Source organism: Berghia stephanieae, chromosome 5, assembly GCF_034508935.2.
Source record: "Berghia stephanieae isolate SIO BIC M18660-M18661 chromosome 5, UCSD_Bste_1.3, whole genome shotgun sequence".
Taxonomy (NCBI): Eukaryota; Metazoa; Mollusca; class Gastropoda; order Nudibranchia; family Aeolidiidae; genus Berghia; species Berghia stephanieae.
Window position 1 is genome coordinate 26487102 of NC_088364.1, and position 20651 is coordinate 26507752.

The window sequence follows — 20651 nt, forward strand, 5'->3', positions numbered from 1 at the left end:
ATACATAACACTGTGTGTGTACCATAGGTACCCGTTATATGACAGGAAATAAGCAACCTATATTTTCTCTATATTACTTTAGTTAGGGTTTTTTCCTCTCTTTTTTTTTTTATTGTGGAGTCTTGAACTTGGAATGAAACTAGAGCCAAGTATGTTTTTTTGAAAACTTTTTGAATTCAATTTAGACAGATTTAAAAATCTTTTTAATGTTCATGTTTACAACATAAAGGATATGTTGGTTCGCTGGGCCTGTTACATTTGCCATGAATTGCTTGCAAATTGACTAGTGCCATACCTTAAGGGTAACAAGCGGTTGCTATTGTCCATTTAACGCTAGGGGTACAATGATGATTTCCTGCTCCGAGGGCCTGATGGATTACTTTTTATGTGAACTGTTGAAACTGTTTGTTTGTATTTTCCCATTTTGTCATTACAGACCTTTCATAAAGAGCTTGACTTTGACCCATATGTCCTGACTGCAGTCTACACAATGAACAAGGGAAACATGGAGGAGGTTATTAAATCCCTCATTGAGAAGTAAGTGTGCAATGATTAAAATGTTATCAACAACCTCAAGAAAATGAAAACATAGTTAAATATCAGCCTGTGATTGGGTCATTCATAAGAATTGAATTCGTGAGCATGGCAGAGATGAGTTAGATAAAGATCTGAAAAAGTGTAGATGAAACAGTGCTGGACAAAGCAAGAAATAAAAATACAAGGAAAAAAAAACATCCCAAAAAATCAGTCTTCCCGCGAGGCAGGCTGATTTTTTAGGGGATGTTTTTTTCTTGTATTTTTTTTTTCTTGCTTTGTCTGCCTGACACTGTTTCATACACACTTTCTCATATCTTTATCTTCCACCAGTGCCTGCACCCTAAATTGTCACTTTGAAGAGATGTGTAAGGCTGATTGTATATATATAATTATTTTTTGTTTATACAAGGTGGAAATGATGGCAATAGAATAAGAAATTTAGGTCAAAACATCAATTTTAAAAATTAATGTATTCCAAATTATTCCCGCTTGGCTGGATTAAAAAATATATCCCGTATTACTCAGGCTTTCCATATTATATCATATGATATACATCGGTATAAACATTTAAGTATTCATATATGTAAATAATTTACAATGTCATATATTTTAGCAAAAGGCTATTTAAAAACATTCACAAAGTTAACACCTTTAGCCTTCTCAGGCTGAAGAAATTAGAAATCAGTAAAAATGTGGATGCAAAAATGAAGTGAGACAGTCAAAAGCAGCATTAAATTCCTAAAGAGGAACCCCCCCCCCCCCCCTCCACAAAGAATAATGATAGCTCAGTTGGTTGAGTACTCGCTTCACATGTTCTTTATGATAGACTAGCATTCTATCCAAAGGTAGCAAGAAATTGTTATTGCCCATTTCACACTTTAGAAACCGGGTTAAACTCCAGCTCTATGGGCCTCATGGCTCCAAAAGACTACCATAATATTTTATAGTCTTCTGCTATTCATTCACTGATTTTCTCTACTCATTGTCTACCATCACCAGTGCTGTGGATAAAGGAAGCGTTACAGAGGTAATCGATAAATGGTGAGTCATGTCTTAGGGTACATTTATGTTCAAATGATGCAGGTATGGTTTATCTACTTTTTTTTTCCCAAGAGGACTTTTTAAAAAGATTTAAGTTTTGTTTGAAAAAACAAAATGATACCTTAGTCACTTATTTAATAGAGGGAAAAATCTTCATTATATTTAACTGTGTTTGATGAATATCAATTTAGTAAATGATAATAATTTATTTCTTACTTTGACCATTTTTTTTTTTTTTTGTCTGTAGTTACTTAGTTTATATAATTATGACTTAAGCTTATACACTTGTCCCGTCCCCCCCCCCCCCCCCCCCCCCCATTCCTTAAATTGTTGTGGTTGACTTTGGTGTTGCCTCCTCATAAGTGCCTAGAGCTGAAATTAAGACAAAACTCTTGATGTATCTCAGATGTTCTCTCATGGTCAGAAACAACTTCGCTGTCACTTCACAAATATTTTAACATTTGAGTATTGTGTTTAAAAGGAATTAAACCCATGCAGTTGAGATGGTCCCATGTTTCATTCATGAAATGTTTCTTGATAATTCCCTGCAACTGCTGGATGCTTGTCTTCAATTTTCCATCAGTTTTAAATTAGACACAATTGCCTTTGCAATGACAAGTTTGAATTTCTCTCAAACCATAATTTCTTCCTTTTATTAACTAGTTATAAATGAAGTCTTGATCAATTTTTTACCAAGAGAGCAGTAAAAATTATGCGACAGAGGCTTTATCGAACACAAGTCACATCACTGTCTCTCATCTCTTGGTAAAATAGATAAAATCTTATGTTAGGTTAGAGTGGAATCGAACCCTGGCTGTATAGGGTTGATCGACTTTCGGGTTTGCTGACTCCCTCTCGACTTATGATGAGATCAGTTATATCGCACAATTTCAGTCCCACGAAAAATGCATTTCAGTTGTGTTTTATTTTGGTCATTTTCTAAGAACAGCAAATGTATTCATTATAAACAATAATGGTACTACCATACTTGTCCTCAACTTTCAGAAGGATCAAAATGATAAGATTATCTTAAACTCTTTAGTATGAGATAAAAATGAATGTAATGCCTTCAAGAAGAAAAAAATAAAACTGCAAAGTTTAAGCTCAAATCCTTCTTCAGTCATAAACAACATTAAGATGATGATAACAAGCCAGATAGACGAGAGTAGATATCCAAGTTACATCATGTGATCCTGGAAAAAATTCTATCTTAAGCAGCTTACACTGTATGACTATGAAGCATAAACTGAAATTCTTTCGATGGCATCATCAATCAACATGCTTTTTTAACCATAAGAATATTAACATTCAGGTTAAATGTTGATGTTATATCAAATGGCAACTTCTCATTGGATTTTAATAAATGCTCCCAGGATTGCAATATTGTGCTACCCCATTAGCTTTTAAGACGGATGAATATCAGCAATAAAAACTTACTTATTTTAGCAGTTTTCACAGATTTATATCCCTTTCATGGCACCTAAAATTGATATCTGAACTTTGAGGCCAAGTGAGTATGAGCTACTGAAGTACTAGAGCACTTGTTGTCTTTATGACTCGTTAAATAGGCAAAATGACTCTTTCTCTCCCAGGAAATCCAAGAGAGGGGAGGAAGGGAAAAAGGACGGTGCCACATCGGAGTCTAACAGTATTGACACTGGGATTTCCATTCATTCCTCTGTGGGAACCCATCACAAGTAGGTCCACGTGGTCTAATGGTTTCGTTTGATCTCATTTGCTGTTTTTATTTCATTTTAAATGAAAAGCTTTTTTTCTCTCTCTTTGATTTCACTTGATGATAATTGGGTTCTTCATCCTTACCTAATTTTACAGATTATCCATAATTGTTTGGAAATTAGGTGACAATTATGGAAATGGAAGAAAGATTATGGATATTGATTTCACAGCAATTTGCTCGCAGAGTTTAAAATTTTTTTTTCTTTTAAGTTACTGCAGTTTTACAAGAAAAATGTTCCCTTAAAGTTATCAAGGCTACGACTCAATTCACACCCATGATAGCTAAGCTGACTACTCACTCGTAATGGTGGCTGTCAACAACAAAATACATTTAATGTATTAAAGGATGTATGCAGTTTTCTTATTTTTGTTTGTTTAATTCAGTATGACTGAAATTTTACCATTTATTACGGATGAATTTTGTGTGGGTTACTGATTTTGAAATGTTTAAGGAGGAGGGTTTGGTGCACTCAATAGTTATATTAATTTAATAATCAACAGTTTCTTATTCTATTTTTGCCTAAGGTCTGTAACAAAGATTAATGGGATGATCCAACCAACTGCGTAGGATAAACTTTTTGAACTCAGAAACATGTTTTTATTTTCCATTTTTAGAATTCCAGAAGTTGCAGAGAAGGAGAAAGGCTACAACCTACAAAATCTGTTTACTCACCATGATAGGCTGGAAGGAGCCATCAGAATGAAACAGAGAGCCTGGAGTTCTTCTCTTTTTAAGAAGGAGTTAGAAAAACATGGTCGTTCGGGATCTAGGGAATATCTTCTGAAGGTAAGGCAGTGGTTTTGTATTAAGAGCTTTTCCCTACTGTTGGACCATATCAAATTCATTGTAGTTCTCATTCCAGCTTTACGAAGAGGAAAAAAGTGTTCTATGGATAGTCGGGAAGTCAATTTTCATATGAGATCTTAAGATGTGACTCAGGCCTTTATGGGTTGCCTTGTCTTAAGTGCCTGTATTTACATGTCGTCTGTCCTTTTAAGATTAGCTGGGGTCTTTGACCTCCCATGGTGGGCAGGAGGTCATGCTGTGTCTTCTGTCCCCTGTATCTGTTTTTAGTTTTGTCCTAGCCCTGGCCGAGTCCTTGACTGGGAGGGAAATAGTCAAATGTGTAGTTATAGTTTTGGGAGATGATAATTTTTTCCTTTCTCTCTTATTTATTGTTAGTTATGTATTCTGTAAACATTGAGTGTGTTCCTCTTAGTGGGATCCTGTACAGGTGTCTGGATGAGACTTGTAGGTGATCTCAAACAAAGTATATTGATGGTATGCTCTTGGAATCTACATCTATTCCCTATTTGAACCAATTCTCCTTTGTCTTACTTTTTCTTGGGTGCTTTGATTGAAAATCTAGAATATTTTGACTATTCCATTTTCTTCTATTTACTGGCACTAAATGTTTTGCAAGTGCCGTAAAACCCCTAAAAACAAATCAAACAGTTTTAAGAATAGCTTATTATGATATTATGCATCTTCTCAGAGTTTGTTGCCAGACTGACCATAATGTCTGCAGTTTAATGAGACTTAAGAATCATAACAGAGGAATAAGATTTTGTACTTTTGCTCGAGTGCGTCCACTAGAACATCAGAAGCTGTGGAATTATTAGAGTTAATTTGAGTTTCAGAAGTAAGAGACATTCCTGGTTTCTCAATCACTCTTCCAATACCCCAGTTGCAGCTTACTAAATTTGGTTTAGTTACTTCTTGTCAATGATTAACTTTTGGTCCTTAAGAATCATAAGGCCCATGGAGTCAGAGTTTATCCTGGTTTCTTTAGCATGGAATGGGACAATAGAAGTTGCTTACTTCCCTTTGGATTGGACACTAGTCTACCGTAAAATAATTTCCACCAGATCTCACAGACCCAGCTACCCAATTACTCTGCTGAGTGGACAGAAAGGGTCAGAAATAAAAAAAATCTTGACTTCACCTGGGCTGGATCTCTGTCCCTTTGCATGTGAAGCAAGTGCTCTACAAACTGAGCTGTCGCATTAACTTGTAGTATTGTATTCCCTGAGATGAGGTGTAAGGTCAATTCTTAAATCTGGCGGAAACAATTTTGCAATGGACCAATGCCCCACTCAAAGTGTAGTAAGGTAATATTACTGTTTCACAATAAAAATTGGGATATTTTTGTTTTTTTGTTTGTTTTACAATTGGTTTGAAAACATACTCTGGAAATTGAAGTGAGGTCCATCAAGATAACTTTTAAGGAAGTGAGGAAAGTGATGAAAGACCATCCCAGATCTTTGATGGGTACCTTAAAAGCAGATTATTTTAACAATAAATATTAATTTAGCCAATGCAGTTGTTTTGTTCAGTATTCAACTTTAATAAATGTTTTATCATTTAATTGATTTTCCATTTTTTTCCTTCAGATCAACATGGCCATGTGTGTATTGTATGCCCGCCACACTCTTACAGGTCTTCTTGCCCAGTGGCCTGACACAGGTCCTGCCATCAACTCCAGTTTGTTGGGGTGTAAAGATGTTAAACAGATTCCCTGCGTGTTGGACTTACTGCATAAAATCGACACTAGAAATTTTTTCAGCAAGGTGGGTATGAATGAATGGGTATCCTTATACAAGAATTGAAGACAAATGTGCATAAATATGACCAAGATTTATGACGTTGCCAGGTCATCATAATCATTACCTCCATCAGAATAATTACAAACACCATCTCCACTATTAACATCACCTCCACTATTAACATCACCTCCACTGGCACCATCATCGATTCAATCAATACCGATGTCCCAATTGTTACCAATATTGTTGTCTCTGTCACAATCATCTGAATTACCTTCTATCATCGTCGTCGTCATCATCATCATCATCGTCATCATCATCACTATCCTAATCACCACTAACACCATCATCACCACAAACCTCTCAAACACTGCCACTATCATCATTAGCACTCCAATAATTGTTGGGTTTTCTTTTTCTTGTTTTATTGTTCAATCTACAGGTCGTGGATAAAGTGATCCATCTTTGTGACAAGTCCAGTCTGGTGGCCATTGCCTACACAGCTGCCCAGTTCATGGAGGAAGTGACTCTGTCTGCCGTGACACGCGAATCAGAGCATGACTACACAGAATCTGACACGAAAAAAGGACACATCACTCTGCCTGGTGCCTCTTATCTCACTATCACATTTGACAACAGGTAAAAAGACTTTGATAAATGATAGTTAACATGTTCTATTTTATCATAGTGAAAAGAGAATTGCCAGTTAAGCGATGGTTATTGAGTTATGCTCATTTGAAGTGAATCGGCTAAAATCCTTGAAAGTGAAAGGATGTTATGTTACTGACAAAGTTAATAATTTGAATTATGTCTTTCTATTGTTACGTGTATTCAGATTAGTCTTTTTAAGCCATACATATTCTAACACCAATATTCATCATGGGTTCTCTATGGTTTAAAGGATACCAACAGTTGTTGGCTAATCTTTAGATAGGACAGTGGTATATATATCGCAAGTAATATTTGATCAAAGAATCCCAAAGCCTGCTCGTTGGACAAAAGATGTTACTGCAGCCGTGATAAATATTGGTGTTTTTATTTGGAAGCTTAATACTCTGTCTTTATTCAAGTTAATAATAGTCGAATTCCACATAGATATTTCCACTCGTTGTCCTGTTGACATATTTCTATACTATATTTATTACCGGTGATGTGGAGATTATTTCTGACCCAACCCCTCATCACTGATAGACTAGTGTCCGATCCAGAAGGTAACTAGTGATTTCTACCATAATACTACAGAAACAAGGATAAACTCCGCCTTATGTACCTGATGGTTCTTAATGACTACTATCTTTCTATGTAAATCGCAAAGAAACTTGAATCTCTCGGGTGCTAAAGTAATATATGGAAAGAATGTCAAATGTAAAACGCTTTTTAAAGACAAGCATTGCATCATAATGACCGAAACTAACATGATTTTAAAAAGGAATTAAAATATTAAATCTAGCCATAATCTTTATTATGCTCCATGGATTATGCGATAGACTCAAAAAAAGGTGCATCAGTAACATTGCTTATTTATACTTTAATAAACATTGAATTTTCACTACAGCCGAAACTGCAATATCTGACGACATTGCTGGTTGAAGGCATTATTAAGTCAGTCATGCCAGTATACTTTGCACTGCATTAAAGAATATTAAAAAGCAACTCTCTTAACAAACGAATTTGGATTCAATGATCATTTACTATTGATTTGAGATAACACTACACTCCGCTATACTTAGCTATACTTGCACTGGTAGGTTCGTGATAAATGGATATTAGCATGCAACTTGGATTTGGTGACTTAACTATTCAAGAAATTAATTGCACTATAATCTGCATTCTCTTGTCTTTCTTTTAAGCCAAAAACATATTTGGTGTACGGTGACATTATTTAAAACTTCATTTAACAAAACTTATCTTTTTATGGTCTTCTTACAATTTTATGTCTATACTTGTCTATGGTTTCACAATCAACTGCGAAAATAATTGTTATGAGTTCGGTATCATAATAACATTTGATTTTATCTCGTTTTGTTCAGACTTAAAACAAATCTTTAACATAACATAATCTTAAAGCGTGCTTGATTAAAGACACCAATCAGATTGGCATATCATTGAAAAATGTGGTCAGTCTAAAGTGCTCATACAGGTAGCACAATGAGGTCAGTCGGGGGTCAGATAGTTGTCGAGGATAGAGGTTTAATGACTTTTGGATTTTCAGCTAAATGTTCGTTCATTCGGTGCCGTGTCATATTCTCACACCATACTCAGGTTTAAAATGAGTACCTAGCCATTAATGTCGTTGTCTGTCAGAAAAAATTGTAATAGCGCCTAATAGGCTTCATGTCTTGTTCTACATATTATGTGTTGCTGTTGGTCATGGACCCTTTGTAAAGCACTTTGAGCACATTTAGTGGATATTATGGTGCTATATGAAAAAGTTCAAGTTTTTTTTGTTTTTGTTGGGTTTTTTTTTTATTATTGAAAGAAAAATGACAAAATCCACATACCTGTTATGCCGATTTCTCAGTCCGGTATTTAATTTTAATTTTTTTTTTGGTTGTTTTTTGTTTGTTCTTTTTTGTCTCGAAAAAAAATGGTTTTGTAAGGAAAAAAAATACAGGTTTTCTGTCTTTTACCTTTAGTTGTCTGTTCAAGAATTATAATGAGGATTACTGAAGACTAAATCTTTTAATGAAAATGGTTAAATTCCTAGTTAAGAGTGAAACAAGGCTTTGGTTAAAGGGAAATCTAGGGTGTTGTTATTTGTAACATTCGACACAAAAATACATCAATAATCAGTTTAGTTTTTCTCCCTCTTACTTTGCTTTTTTAAAGAGTTGATAATGTGTGACAAATATCCTTTTTTTTTTTTTTTTTTAGATGTGCAACAGCAGAAGAAGACACTCTTATCTTCTCTACCAGGCAACAAATGGACAAAGACAACCATTCATTCTCTGGTCTATCTAGGGATTGCTGGACTTCCTTCCATCTGCCAGGTAAGATAGCCACAGATTGTGGTCATGTTGGTAATATTACACAGGGCAAGCAGAGAGGGGTCCCGATAGCTCAGTTGGTAGAGTCAAGATTTATTTCTGACCCCCTTGTCCATCCAGCAGTGATTGGGTAGCTGGGTATTTTAGATCTATTGGAAAGTACTTTGTGATAGACTAGAGTCCCGAAAACAACAACACCTGCAATATAACGATTCACGGCGAGCAACTTACCAACGTAGAAAGTTTTAAATACCTAGGTTCAATAGTGACAACAGATGGAAGATGTAACCGAGACATACGAGCAAGAATAACTCAAGCCAAACAGGCCTTCATGGACCTGGGAAACATTTTGAAAAACAAACAGATGTCGTTCGGGATTAGATTCCGAGTCTTGAAGTGCTACGTGTGGCCAATCTTGTTATACGGATGCGAAAGCTGGACTACAAATGCAGAAACACAAAAGAACATTGAAGCTTTTGAAATGTGGTGCTTGAGAAGGATGCAGAGAATATCGTATACTGCACACAAAACGAACGAAGAAGTGCTAAAACAAACATACCAACAAAGGAAACTAATGCCCTTAATAGTGGATCGACAACTATCCTTTTTCGGACACATAGTAAGGAAAGATAAGAATGAATACCTGGCAAGTTGTGGAAAAATACCTGGTAAACGCGCCCGGGGGAGACAAAGAAAAACACTCATAGACCAACTGAAGGGCTTCACCAACCTAACAATCCAAGAGCTGTTTGAAAAAGCAAGAGACAGGGAGGAATGGAGAGAGATAATTCATGCAGTATCCGAAGCCTGGACCAGACATGGAACCTAGAAGAAGAAGAAGAAGAGTCCTATCCAGATGGTAGCAAGAGCATTAATTATGTCTGTTTAACAACTATAGAATCTGAGATAAACCCCGGCACCATGGTCCTAATGGCTCTGAAGGACTACAAGCAGAGAGATATGGATATTACACTTAATAAATTGTCTTTTTAAAAGAGGCCTACAATTGATAGATGTATAGAAAAGTCCAGAGCCAGCTATTAGATTGAAGAGGTGGCTTTTTGTAAGGCTTTGCTTTTTATTGGTTGACACATCTATCCAGAAATCAGAGTTTTAAAAAAATTAATTATTAGAACCTTTTCTTTTATTGTAATGGCCACCACGTTTATATAGAAATATGAGTGTCTGAGGTTCAATTCACGGTTATGGTATGATCATTTTAAATTATTATTTTAAAGGACATTTTCTTGTACTTTTTATCTGTGTTTATCTAGCACTGAATCATGCATCACTTTCAGTATTTTTCAGCTTGCTTCCAATTTGGTAATGCATTAGTATTGGTGATGGACGATGATGAAGGTGGTTATGGTATCTATGAATTTATTGATTGTTTATTGTCGATGATAAAACATCCTAATCCTATATGGATTTTAGATGATTATTGGCATTGATGATGTTTTGATGATAATAATTATTGTAGGAGTTTTCAAGTTTTAGTGTAAAACTTTACTGAGAGGATTTGATTTTGCCCTAATCTGACAAAGTATTTTAACTTTTTCACCAAGATGTAAACAATGCTGTTTGAAATTGGAAAAAGTATCATGATTAGTTTTTCTTTGGTACTTTTAACTTCAGATCTTTTCAGAGCTTGTCCCCGATCATCTTTCTTTTTACTGCCGTTTAATTAATCTAAAAATTTTGCGACTTTTAAGACTTTTTTGTTTCTGTTTTTTGGGTTTTTAAATTTTTTTTTATTCGAGAGTTGTTCATATTTGATTAAAAATATTTTGTAGGAGATACTCTGTATTACAAGTTCTACCTTGACGACTTTGATTCGGAGTTGACGACTCACTGGGGTTACAAGTTTACTGTGACTGCTGGAACCAGGGACAGCTTTGAAACAGGCCACACCATTCTAGAGGCTGTCTTATCCTCACCCATTGCAAGGTATTGTTAAAGAGATCAGTCTTTGATCATGTCCATTATTTTTCACTCCGGACCAATTATGACTCATTTTCCCATCAAAATGTATTAATTTAAGGCACCTGAGTTAAGAGTATTTCCATGTATCATTTATTCCCCCAGCAGACCATATTGTACCACATTTACATTTCGTACAGTACCAATTGCCTGTCAGATATCCTTTTTATACAAACAATATCCATCACTGCTTGAAGCCGGGTACTCATTCACTCCTGGATTGAATGGGGTAATGTGTGTAAAGTACCTTACCCATTGATATAACATCAGGATCAATATTTTCCAAGATCATGGTCAGCCATCCAGCCACTGAACACAATTAACATCATTTGACTTTAATGACACCTGGCCACATTAAATTAAAATTACCTCTTTTGAAATTCGGAGAGAGGTGAGAAGAGGTCTCTGCTCATCCACTTGAGATTTTTAAAAAGGCAGAAGAGCTGCTCACTGTTTATCACAAATATCACATTGTTCAAGGTGTATATTTTATAAGTTTATCACGGAAAGTAGGGGCAAAAATATGAAGCTGTTCGGCAAAAGGGAAATTCAATTTCATGATTGATGACCTCCGACTTGTTATTATTTGCTTGCATGATTTATGAATTGTGTTAAATTTTAAGATAAGAAAATGACAAGGAGGGAGTAATTTTGATATAAGATGTGAATGGGGCCATGATTGTAGGATATAGTAGAGTCACCATACTTTTTTAAAAGATACTTATTGAGGGGGGGGGGGGGGAGGGGTAGAAAAAGCCCAGATTGTAAGCCACTTATATTGAATATTTAACCACAGACTCTTGTTTGACCTCTGTATAGATGGAACGAAGTTGATGTAGCTCAGCTCTTTGTTATTATTTTTAGACAACCTGTTACTGATGAGTTCTCAGAAAATTATGTCAATCAGACTATTGATGCTATGGGCTTAGTAAAATAATTACTCATAACATCCACCAGGCAGATCTAATTTACCAACACACAAAACTATGAGTTACCTTAAACGTTTATAGGGATACAATTTAGTGAGAACTACTCATTAAAATGGCTGGCTAAAAACAATAACCAAGAGCTGAGTGACGTCAATTTCATTCCTTCTATAAATATTAAAGTTACACTCAGATTTGTGTGTTGGTATGTTTAATTTGGCTGGCGTGTGTTGTGACTATTTTTTCTAAACGCATATCTTGCTATTTCAAAGGTGTGTCTGATGAGTTAAGATGATTTTCAAATGTTGTTGTTGTTGTTGTTGTTTTTCTACAGATCTCTTCCATTGGGCAAATTGTGGAACAGCCTCATTTATGTGTCTGTCAAGCAGGCTGGCTTGCAGCGGCTTAAAGCCATTCATCTTATGTTGAAAGTATTAGGACTAGAGCTTAAGACTCTAAATGAAAACAAGGTACAACTGCTGCGCTAGAGATATTAATGTCGTTTTCCAAATGTTACCCTGATATTTAACTGGCATCCCCTTCGTTCTCTCTTTTTGCAATAAAATATATGAAAATGGAGAATTTGAGTTTTCCACCTCGGTTCCAACCATTGCTGTTTATTATTTTGAAATTTATATATTTTAACTCCATTGTGGATTTCAAATAATATTTGCGATGCCATCGAATTAATTGAATAAGGCATTCAGAAGAGAATGTAATATGCATTGGAGTGCAACAGTATTTCTGGCCTTATAGTATAACTCTCTGCTTCTGAAGTGCTTTGGGCCCATTTTAGTAGTATTTCAATATATAAAATCTCACATTTTAAATGTTTGTTTTTTTAAAAAGTAATTCAAAGTTTCAAGGTTTATTCAATCTTAGGCTTCATACAAATTGATGACAACATACATGAAAGTGAGAAAGAAAAAAGAAAAGAATGGTAAATGGAACCAAAAATTAAAATGATACCATTAATAACCACATAAAAATAAAACAACGGTAATACCACCAATACTTACAACAACAACAACAACAACAATAATAATAATAATATCTAGTATTGTTTTTCTAAATGAGGTCCATGCTTATACCCCATTCGTTGTCAATAAAGAAGATGAGAATTATATCAATAGTGCTTCTGTTTCGGATAATAATAATAATTAATAATAATAATAATAATAATAATAATAATAATAATAATAATAATAATAATAATAATAATAGTAATATATCTTTATTTTCTCAAAAAAGTGGCAATTTGTCATTTGGTTACACATTTATAAAAATACAATATATTGACATAGACACACTCACATATATGCACACTAGTAACATTGTAGTCATTGTCACCATCATCAGCATCAATAACATCATCATCATCATCACAACAACCTTCCTAATATTTCCGTTACAATCATTCTTTTTCACCATTCCCCTAAAACACCATCACCATCCTCATCATTCTCCATATTATATTATTTTCCTGTAATAAGCTATGAGAGGGAAAGCTTGTGGTTCTCCTCTCTCTCTCTCTCTCTCTCTCTCTCTCTCTCTCTCTCTCTCTCTCTCTCTCTATCTCTCTCTCTCTCTCTCTCTCTCTCTCTCTCTCTCTCTCACACACACACACAAACACAGACACACACATACACGCACGCACGTAGTTCCTGTCATGCTGTTCTTTCACATTTAAGTAAAGAATTGATACATAAAGTTATACATAAAGGTTTAAAAAGTTATTGAAATTTAGTAACACTTGGTGTCACAAAAGGCTTTGGTCTGGGTGATCTTTATCCTCGTTTACTCTGGGAATTTCCAACATAAATAGCCCATCACCTTTCTATTTTATTTAGCCAATTTCTATCGCTAATTAGAGTTCTAGAAGATTTGAATTTTGCGAACGTTGCCATTATTTATCAAGGGCAATAGAAACGAACCTAGAAGTCACAGACAAATTAGTTTAACTTATTGTTATGTAGAATTACAGAATTAATTCTCAAAGACAAAATAGTGAATCTTTTAGAATATCACAAACTTTTAAGTAATTTTCCGTACTGATATAGAGAGAAACAACCTTGTGTACTTCAATTATTCCATATCAAGGATTGTTTTCTTTGTTTTTAAGAATTTTACCGTGTTTGTGACACATTTGGGTCATTCCAGGGCATTGAAAAGACAGAAAATGTATTATTATTATTATTATTATTATTATTATTAATATTATTATTATTATTATTATTATTATTATTATTATTATTATTATTATTATTATTATTATTTATTATTATTATTATTATTATTATTATTATTATTATTATTATTATTATTATTATTAATATTATTATTATTATTATTATTATTATTATTATTATTATTATTATTATTATTATTAATATTATTATTATTATTATTATTATTATTATTATTATTATTATTATTATTATTAATTTTATTAATATTATTATTAATATTATTATTATTATTATTAATATTATTATTATTATATTATTATTATTATTATATTATTATATTATTATTATTATTATTATTATATTTTGTTTGTTTGTTTGATTTTGTTTTGATTTAAACGACTTAACAAAATTGACTGAAGTATCCTGCCACATCTCATATCATATTATCCGAGGACATAAAATTGAGTGTGTATATATATATATTATTATTATTATTATTGTTATTATAGTTGTTGTTATCATCATCATTCTGGTTTCTTGTTCTTGTTGTTGTGGTTGTTGTCGTCGTCATCGTCATCATCATCGTTATTGTTTTTGCAGTTGTTTTGTTCCTGTTTTTTATATTTTGTTTTTGTTTTTATATAAGTTCAAAATGAAAGAAATGTTCTAACAATTTCAATTTCGATTTGAATTACAGCCCACCCCTGATATTGACTTCTCCCTTCTTCGACCTTTGTGGGAACTGTATGAGTCCTTGACCCCTGACCCAAATGATACCAACATCCTTCAGCCTGCAGCTGTTGGTGCTCTTACTGATCTCTTCCTCAAGGTAGAGGAACTTGCCTCGGTGAGTTTTTTCTATTCATTTCACAATTAATTTCATCTTTTGTTTGGGATTTAGCCAATCATCGATTTAGCCAATCATCAAATCAAAAATTTAAAAAGATTGGACTGATGTGGAAGAGTAATTAGGGATAAGTGATGATGATAACGATGACAATGATGATGGTGGTGGTGGAGATGATTATGATAATAATGGTGATGGAGATTGAAGAAGACCAAATTGTTTACATGTTGTCATCAGCTTGATTTAGAATAAAGAATAATTGAAAAATTGAAATAGTTTAATGAAATAAATTACTGATAAGTTGGCAACTTTCTTTTTTTTTCTTTTTAAATTGCACAGAGCAATTTTTGCCTTTTTATTTTTGGTTCCAATTGTTTGCTATTTTGAGTAAATGTTTTATTTTATTATGTTTTAAAACCCTCAGGAATGGGGATTGGCGGAGCCTTACCTTGTGTCATTGATCAGTAAAAACCATATACGGAATGTCTTTATGCAAGTAAGTTGAGGCTATTAGATTTATTATAGTGACAGTTGTTGGTGGTTGTGATAATGAAGATGGTTTGGCAGTAAAGGTGGTAGTGATGGTGATAGCGACATCATGAGGATGATGAAGACATTTACATGTCGATGATGATCCTGACGATGTTCATGTTGATGATTATTATGCTGCTGATAATGATGATGATGATAGTGAAGATGTGATAATGCTGATTTTAATGGTAATAATGACAGTGATCCTCGTGATGTGGTGACGATGATGATGATTATTAAGTTGATGGCAGTTGATGGCAGGCCTGTGTTCAAGCCTCGCTCAGCGTATAGTTGAGTCCTTGGAGAAGGCTCTTTACTCACATTCCTGGCCGTTAACAGTGTTGTCTCTGTCCGAAAAAAAATATAACATCACCTAACAGGCATCATGTCACATCCTAAAATGTTAAATGTTGCTGTTGGCCAGGGACCCCTTGTAAAAGGCTTTGAGCACATTAATTGGATATTGCGCTATGTAAAAGCTCAATTTGTTTGTATGTATGTGGAAGGGGGGGGGGGGGGGGGGAATTGATTTTGTTGATGAAATTTATTAGTTGTGTGTAACTGTTAGTTATTTGTATGTATATGTTAGGTGCATGCTGTTGATTTGTGCAATTGATCGATCACTTTTCCTGGATCCTCAGAATGCACAACACTCGAGTAGTAATAGTGGTAGTAGTAGTCGTGATAGAACCGATCTGCGGCTGTGTAACACTCAATGGATCTTTGCGCTTCTTGTGGATCCACAGAATGTGCAACAATCAAATGAGTGTTAAGCATTCTGTAGATCGGTAATACGACTACCACATCATCACTACTACCACAACTACCACCATTTCTACTAGATTGTTTCAGATTCTGTGAATCCACTAAAAAAGCTACGCGATCGATCAATCGCATAAATCGACAGAATGCGCCTAATAGGTACTGATAACTTTAAGCTTTGTAAACTCCATAGCAATCTCTTTAATTTATTTTTCAATGCTCTCCCCCATCCTACTCCTATAGGGATTGAGAAATGTCGCCATTATTAGCCAGGAAATAGGATGGCCAAATGTGGCCAGCGAGGTTGTTTTTGGTCCAAAAGCATCAGCCACTGAGAAAGCCATACGTCATGCCATATCAGGGAAGAGCAAAAGCTCAACTCAAATTGCAAGCCAGGCTCAGGGAGGAGCTACGACAGAATCTGTTCCCACATCTTGATGGAAGCTTGATAATGGACCTGCTTTCATGTTGAATGTTAGACTGGTAAAATTGTTTAGACACCATATTTTTCTCCCTTTGTCTAAGCTATGATTGTGATATTGTATATGAAGAATGCAGTGCCACTTTGATGATAGTTCCAACGTTGATTTTATTATTGAAATATGAATTATTATATAAGTATCCAATTCTTATGTATTTAATGTTTAAAAGATTGTTAGTATTTGTCATACAAGTGTAGCCCTTTACAGTTGTGTAAGAGGAATGTTAAAAGCCTACTTGTTGCAAGCATCAGCTGTTGTTTTTTGTTGGTTTATTTTTTTACTTATTTTTTGGGGGTTTTGTTTTGTTTTGTTTTGGGGGGTTTTTTTGGGGGTTTTTTTTTTTGTTATTTGTCATCTAATATGCAATACTGGATCAGAATTGTTGTTTGTTTTTTTTTTTTTCAAACTTTGTCATCACCAATAAAGATGTGGAGATGATGACTCATCTCTTTCTAGATACCACAATCTTTTTGCAATGATGAAGAAATATTTAAGCAATAAGAAAGGTACCTCAGAGTTGCTCGTGTTGAATAAAGGTTATTTTACTTTTGTATACAAAATGAAAAAAATAAACACACAGAAAAAGTTGAGAACGTACTTTAGTCTTATATCATTTCACATGGGTTAAGGAAAAAAAAAATATATATATATATATAACAGACAAAAAATGTATCTATAATAATCATATAGATTTGATAAAAGAGGAAACACTTCAACCCCTCACCAATAAAAGTATTTTTGTTGCAAATTCTAAAAATCAGAAAAGTTTCATATTGGTACAGTTTTGAACAATATTGTATGTGAATCCATTCAAATAGTAATCTTTTTAAAGATTTAAGTTGTTGTGAATCATAATTATGATGCTTATCTTTAAAAAGCCATTTCTGTTTTGAAAACATAGTTTAAATGTGTGGTTCATGTCAGCATAAAAATGAAAATATCATATTTAGATGATGTCATAAATATATTATTTCGCTCTTTGTGTCAGTAAAATTGGGCTGCCTTAAATCTCTCTTATTCACCTGAATCGCTGATGTAGGGAATAATTATGAGCAACAATTAAAAACACTTTTCGCGCTTCAATCCTTCTCCTGCTTCACTTTCGAAATTAATGAATAGATGAATAAAAACAACAGAAAATATAAAGCATTTGAAAGAAGAAAAAAACAACAACAAAACTTGAGCTTTTATAAGAACAATATCCACTTATCGTGCTCAAAGTGCTTTACAAGAAGTACCGAATTCACTTGCATTTAAAAGAGGATCTTTTTGTTTGTTTTTTTTTTGTTTTGTTTTTTCGTTGTTTTTTAAAATTTTAATATGATATTGATGTGATATTTAGTTTAAGTCATAAATATACATTTTTTACAAACTAGTGAGTGGATAAGTTCTAATGCTGTTTTACTAGTTTATAAAAAGTATGAAAATCATATCATCATGAGAAGTTTTAGTAAAGATTCACATATAAAATACAAATATAAGTTATCATTTTTTAAATAAAGTTTGACAATGTAAACTATGAGTTTTTTTCTCAATGCTCACTTTGTCTTGGAATTGAAATTGTCATACGGTTATGGTAATAGAATACTGTCTAATGAAAGCATCAGTATAACATCTTCATGTATCTTAGTTTGTATATAAGAATAATAATCAAATGAAAGGACTGGGTGGGGATCCTGACCTCCCATAGTGGGCAGGGAGTTACACGCTGTGTCTTCTATCCCCCCATACCCGTTTCCCAATTGTTTCCTGTCATTGTCTTGGAATGAGATTACTTAGTTTTGTCCTGATCCTTGGCTGGGAGGGAAACAGTCGAATGTATAGTTATAGTTTTGGGAGATTATATTTTTTTCCTTGTAAATCATCTCTCTGTTATGCATTGTATTATGTTGAGTTTACATATTATATTAATATGATTGGTAAACATTTGAGTGTATTCCTCTTAGTTGGGACCTGTGCTTGTGTCTGGATGAGACTTTTAGGTGATCTCAAACTAAGTACATTGATGGTATGCTCTTGGAATCTTCATCTGATCCCTATTTGTTCCCAGTTCCCCTATGTCTTACTTTTTCTTGGGTGCTTTAATTGCAATTCTATAACTTTTTACTATCCCATTTTCTTCGTTTTTACTGGCGCTGATATAACCTAAATGTGTGCAAGCGCCGTAAAACCCTTAAAAACACAAAAAACAAATGAAAGGAATGCCACTTTGGCACAAACATAGCTGGCCATAGATGTTATAACGATAAGCTTTCTTTGAAGTCCTGCTGTCATGTCATCTTGCACGTACACCTAAAATACCTGAATGTAAAATTTCAAAGCTTTATCTAAACCTTATAGTTTTAACATCTCTTTGTTTAGCCTGTAGAGTCATAGATAGCTTTATATCTTATCACAAACAAAAGTTAGGGGGAAAGCTTTAAGCAAAGGCAAAGCAAATTAAATGTTTTGAAAGTTAAGCATTTTAGAATTTCTGTTGTTGTTGTTGCTGCTATTCTTATTATCATCTTCATCATCATTATTATTATTATTATTATTATTATTTGATAATAGAACAAAACCCTCAGTCTTTTGAACTTAAAATTTTCCCTATCGATTCTATGAAGTCCAATAGATTGCCTGCAGTTTTTCACGGCCGCAAATAACCGCAATTCTAATTTTGCCTCAAAAATTTGCAATTTTGTCCTTTTTAGACTATTTTTTTTTAAAATATAATACTTTTATTTTATTGGTCCTCTACATTAGATTTCAGTACTTAATCTCCCCCTCCCCCATCCCACTATTGATAGATGAGTTTGACAAACTATCAGCCCGAGGACAAAATGTTTATAGAAAACAAACAACCATTCCAACTGGCATGTATTAGAGGTTGGAGAAGGCACTGAGGAGATGGATAGGTGATGACGAACTTGTTACAAAATTGACTGTTCCAGAATTTGCTTTTTCTTATAGGTGGGGTCTTCTGGCCTCCCATGGTGGGCAGAGAGTTAACTTGCTGTGTCTTCTAACCCCTGTACATATTTGTTTTCCCTTTCCATTTAGCTCTCTGTCTTTGTTCTGGATTTAAATTGCTCGTTTTTTGTTTTTTTCCTTTGGTCCTGGAGACAGTCAAATACAGTACGTACCTTTTTTCTTGAGAAATGATATATTTTCATTGTAAATCATCTCGGTTATGTACTATTATAGTAATGTGTTTTGAATATATTGCACTTTGTAACCAATTTAGCATATCCTTTAAAGTGGGACCCTTTGCTTGTGCCTTGGTGGGACTTTGAGGTCATGTCAGTATAGGCGTATCGGTGAATTGCTCTTATGCTCTCTGTTTGAACCAGTTAGTCTTCTTTTGTCATGTTTTTTTTTTTTTGTTTTTTTTGTAGTGCTAATTACTTCAGATCCACATCTTTTCCTCTACCATCTTCCTTTTTACTGGTGCTGAATTGACCTAATAAGTGTTGCAAGTGCCGTAAAAACAAAACAAACAGATCTGGGTGTTTTTGGTTTTTTCTAGGGGGGAGGGTGTTTTTGTTGGGGCTGTTCGTTGACAAAATTAGGTTGTTGTTTCTTTTTTGTTTGTTTTTTTTTTTTTTTGTTCCAGATTCAGAATTTAAAGATTTGATTTTAGCTTAAAATTAGTTAAAATGTGCTTACATTACTCAGATGAGGATATTATGTTCAAAAAAGATTTTTCTTCTACAGAGAGGACATACCGAATATTTCTCTGTCGTCAATCTGTTTTTTTAGTATTGTATTTATGTATTTATTGGTTTTTTTTTGTTGTTGGCTGAAGAAGGGATTTGATCCTGAAATGTTCCATGTGTAATATTTTGTTCTTTCTTTAAGCAGTTATATTCATTTATATGTATTACTTTTGACAGAAATTAAAACATACAACCGTTCAGGCAACAAATGAATCACATTTTTCACCTATTAGTTTAAATACATTTCTTTCAAAGAGGTAAATTTGTCCGTTTGTATCTATCATAAACATTCAGTGAATTAATAGAGGGGGGGAGGGGGGGGGGGTCATAAATTAATTTTTATGCAGCAGGGTTTTTTCATATCACATTTAAATCATCTCTATGGGT

General features: G+C 33.8%; 1 protein-coding gene across 1 annotated transcript in view; it reads left to right on the forward strand.

The window, feature by feature from the left end:
- The window catches only part of LOC144972675 (zinc finger ZZ-type and EF-hand domain-containing protein 1-like), a 107135-nt gene extending 89901 nt beyond the window's left edge, over positions 1-17234 (forward strand). Inside the window, exons 64-75 of the mRNA XM_078914170.1 lie at positions 437-537; positions 1537-1578; positions 3171-3275; positions 3931-4102; positions 5710-5886; positions 6305-6501; positions 8737-8852; positions 10643-10796; positions 12090-12225; positions 14642-14791; positions 15216-15287; positions 16328-17234. Of these exons, the coding sequence (XP_078770296.1) occupies positions 437-537; positions 1537-1578; positions 3171-3275; positions 3931-4102; positions 5710-5886; positions 6305-6501; positions 8737-8852; positions 10643-10796; positions 12090-12225; positions 14642-14791; positions 15216-15287; positions 16328-16522 (1617 nt within the window). The 3' untranslated portion in view covers positions 16523-17234. The remainder of the gene's footprint in view (positions 1-436; positions 538-1536; positions 1579-3170; positions 3276-3930; positions 4103-5709; positions 5887-6304; positions 6502-8736; positions 8853-10642; positions 10797-12089; positions 12226-14641; positions 14792-15215; positions 15288-16327) is intronic.
- Positions 17235-20651: the final 3417 nt, after the last annotated feature.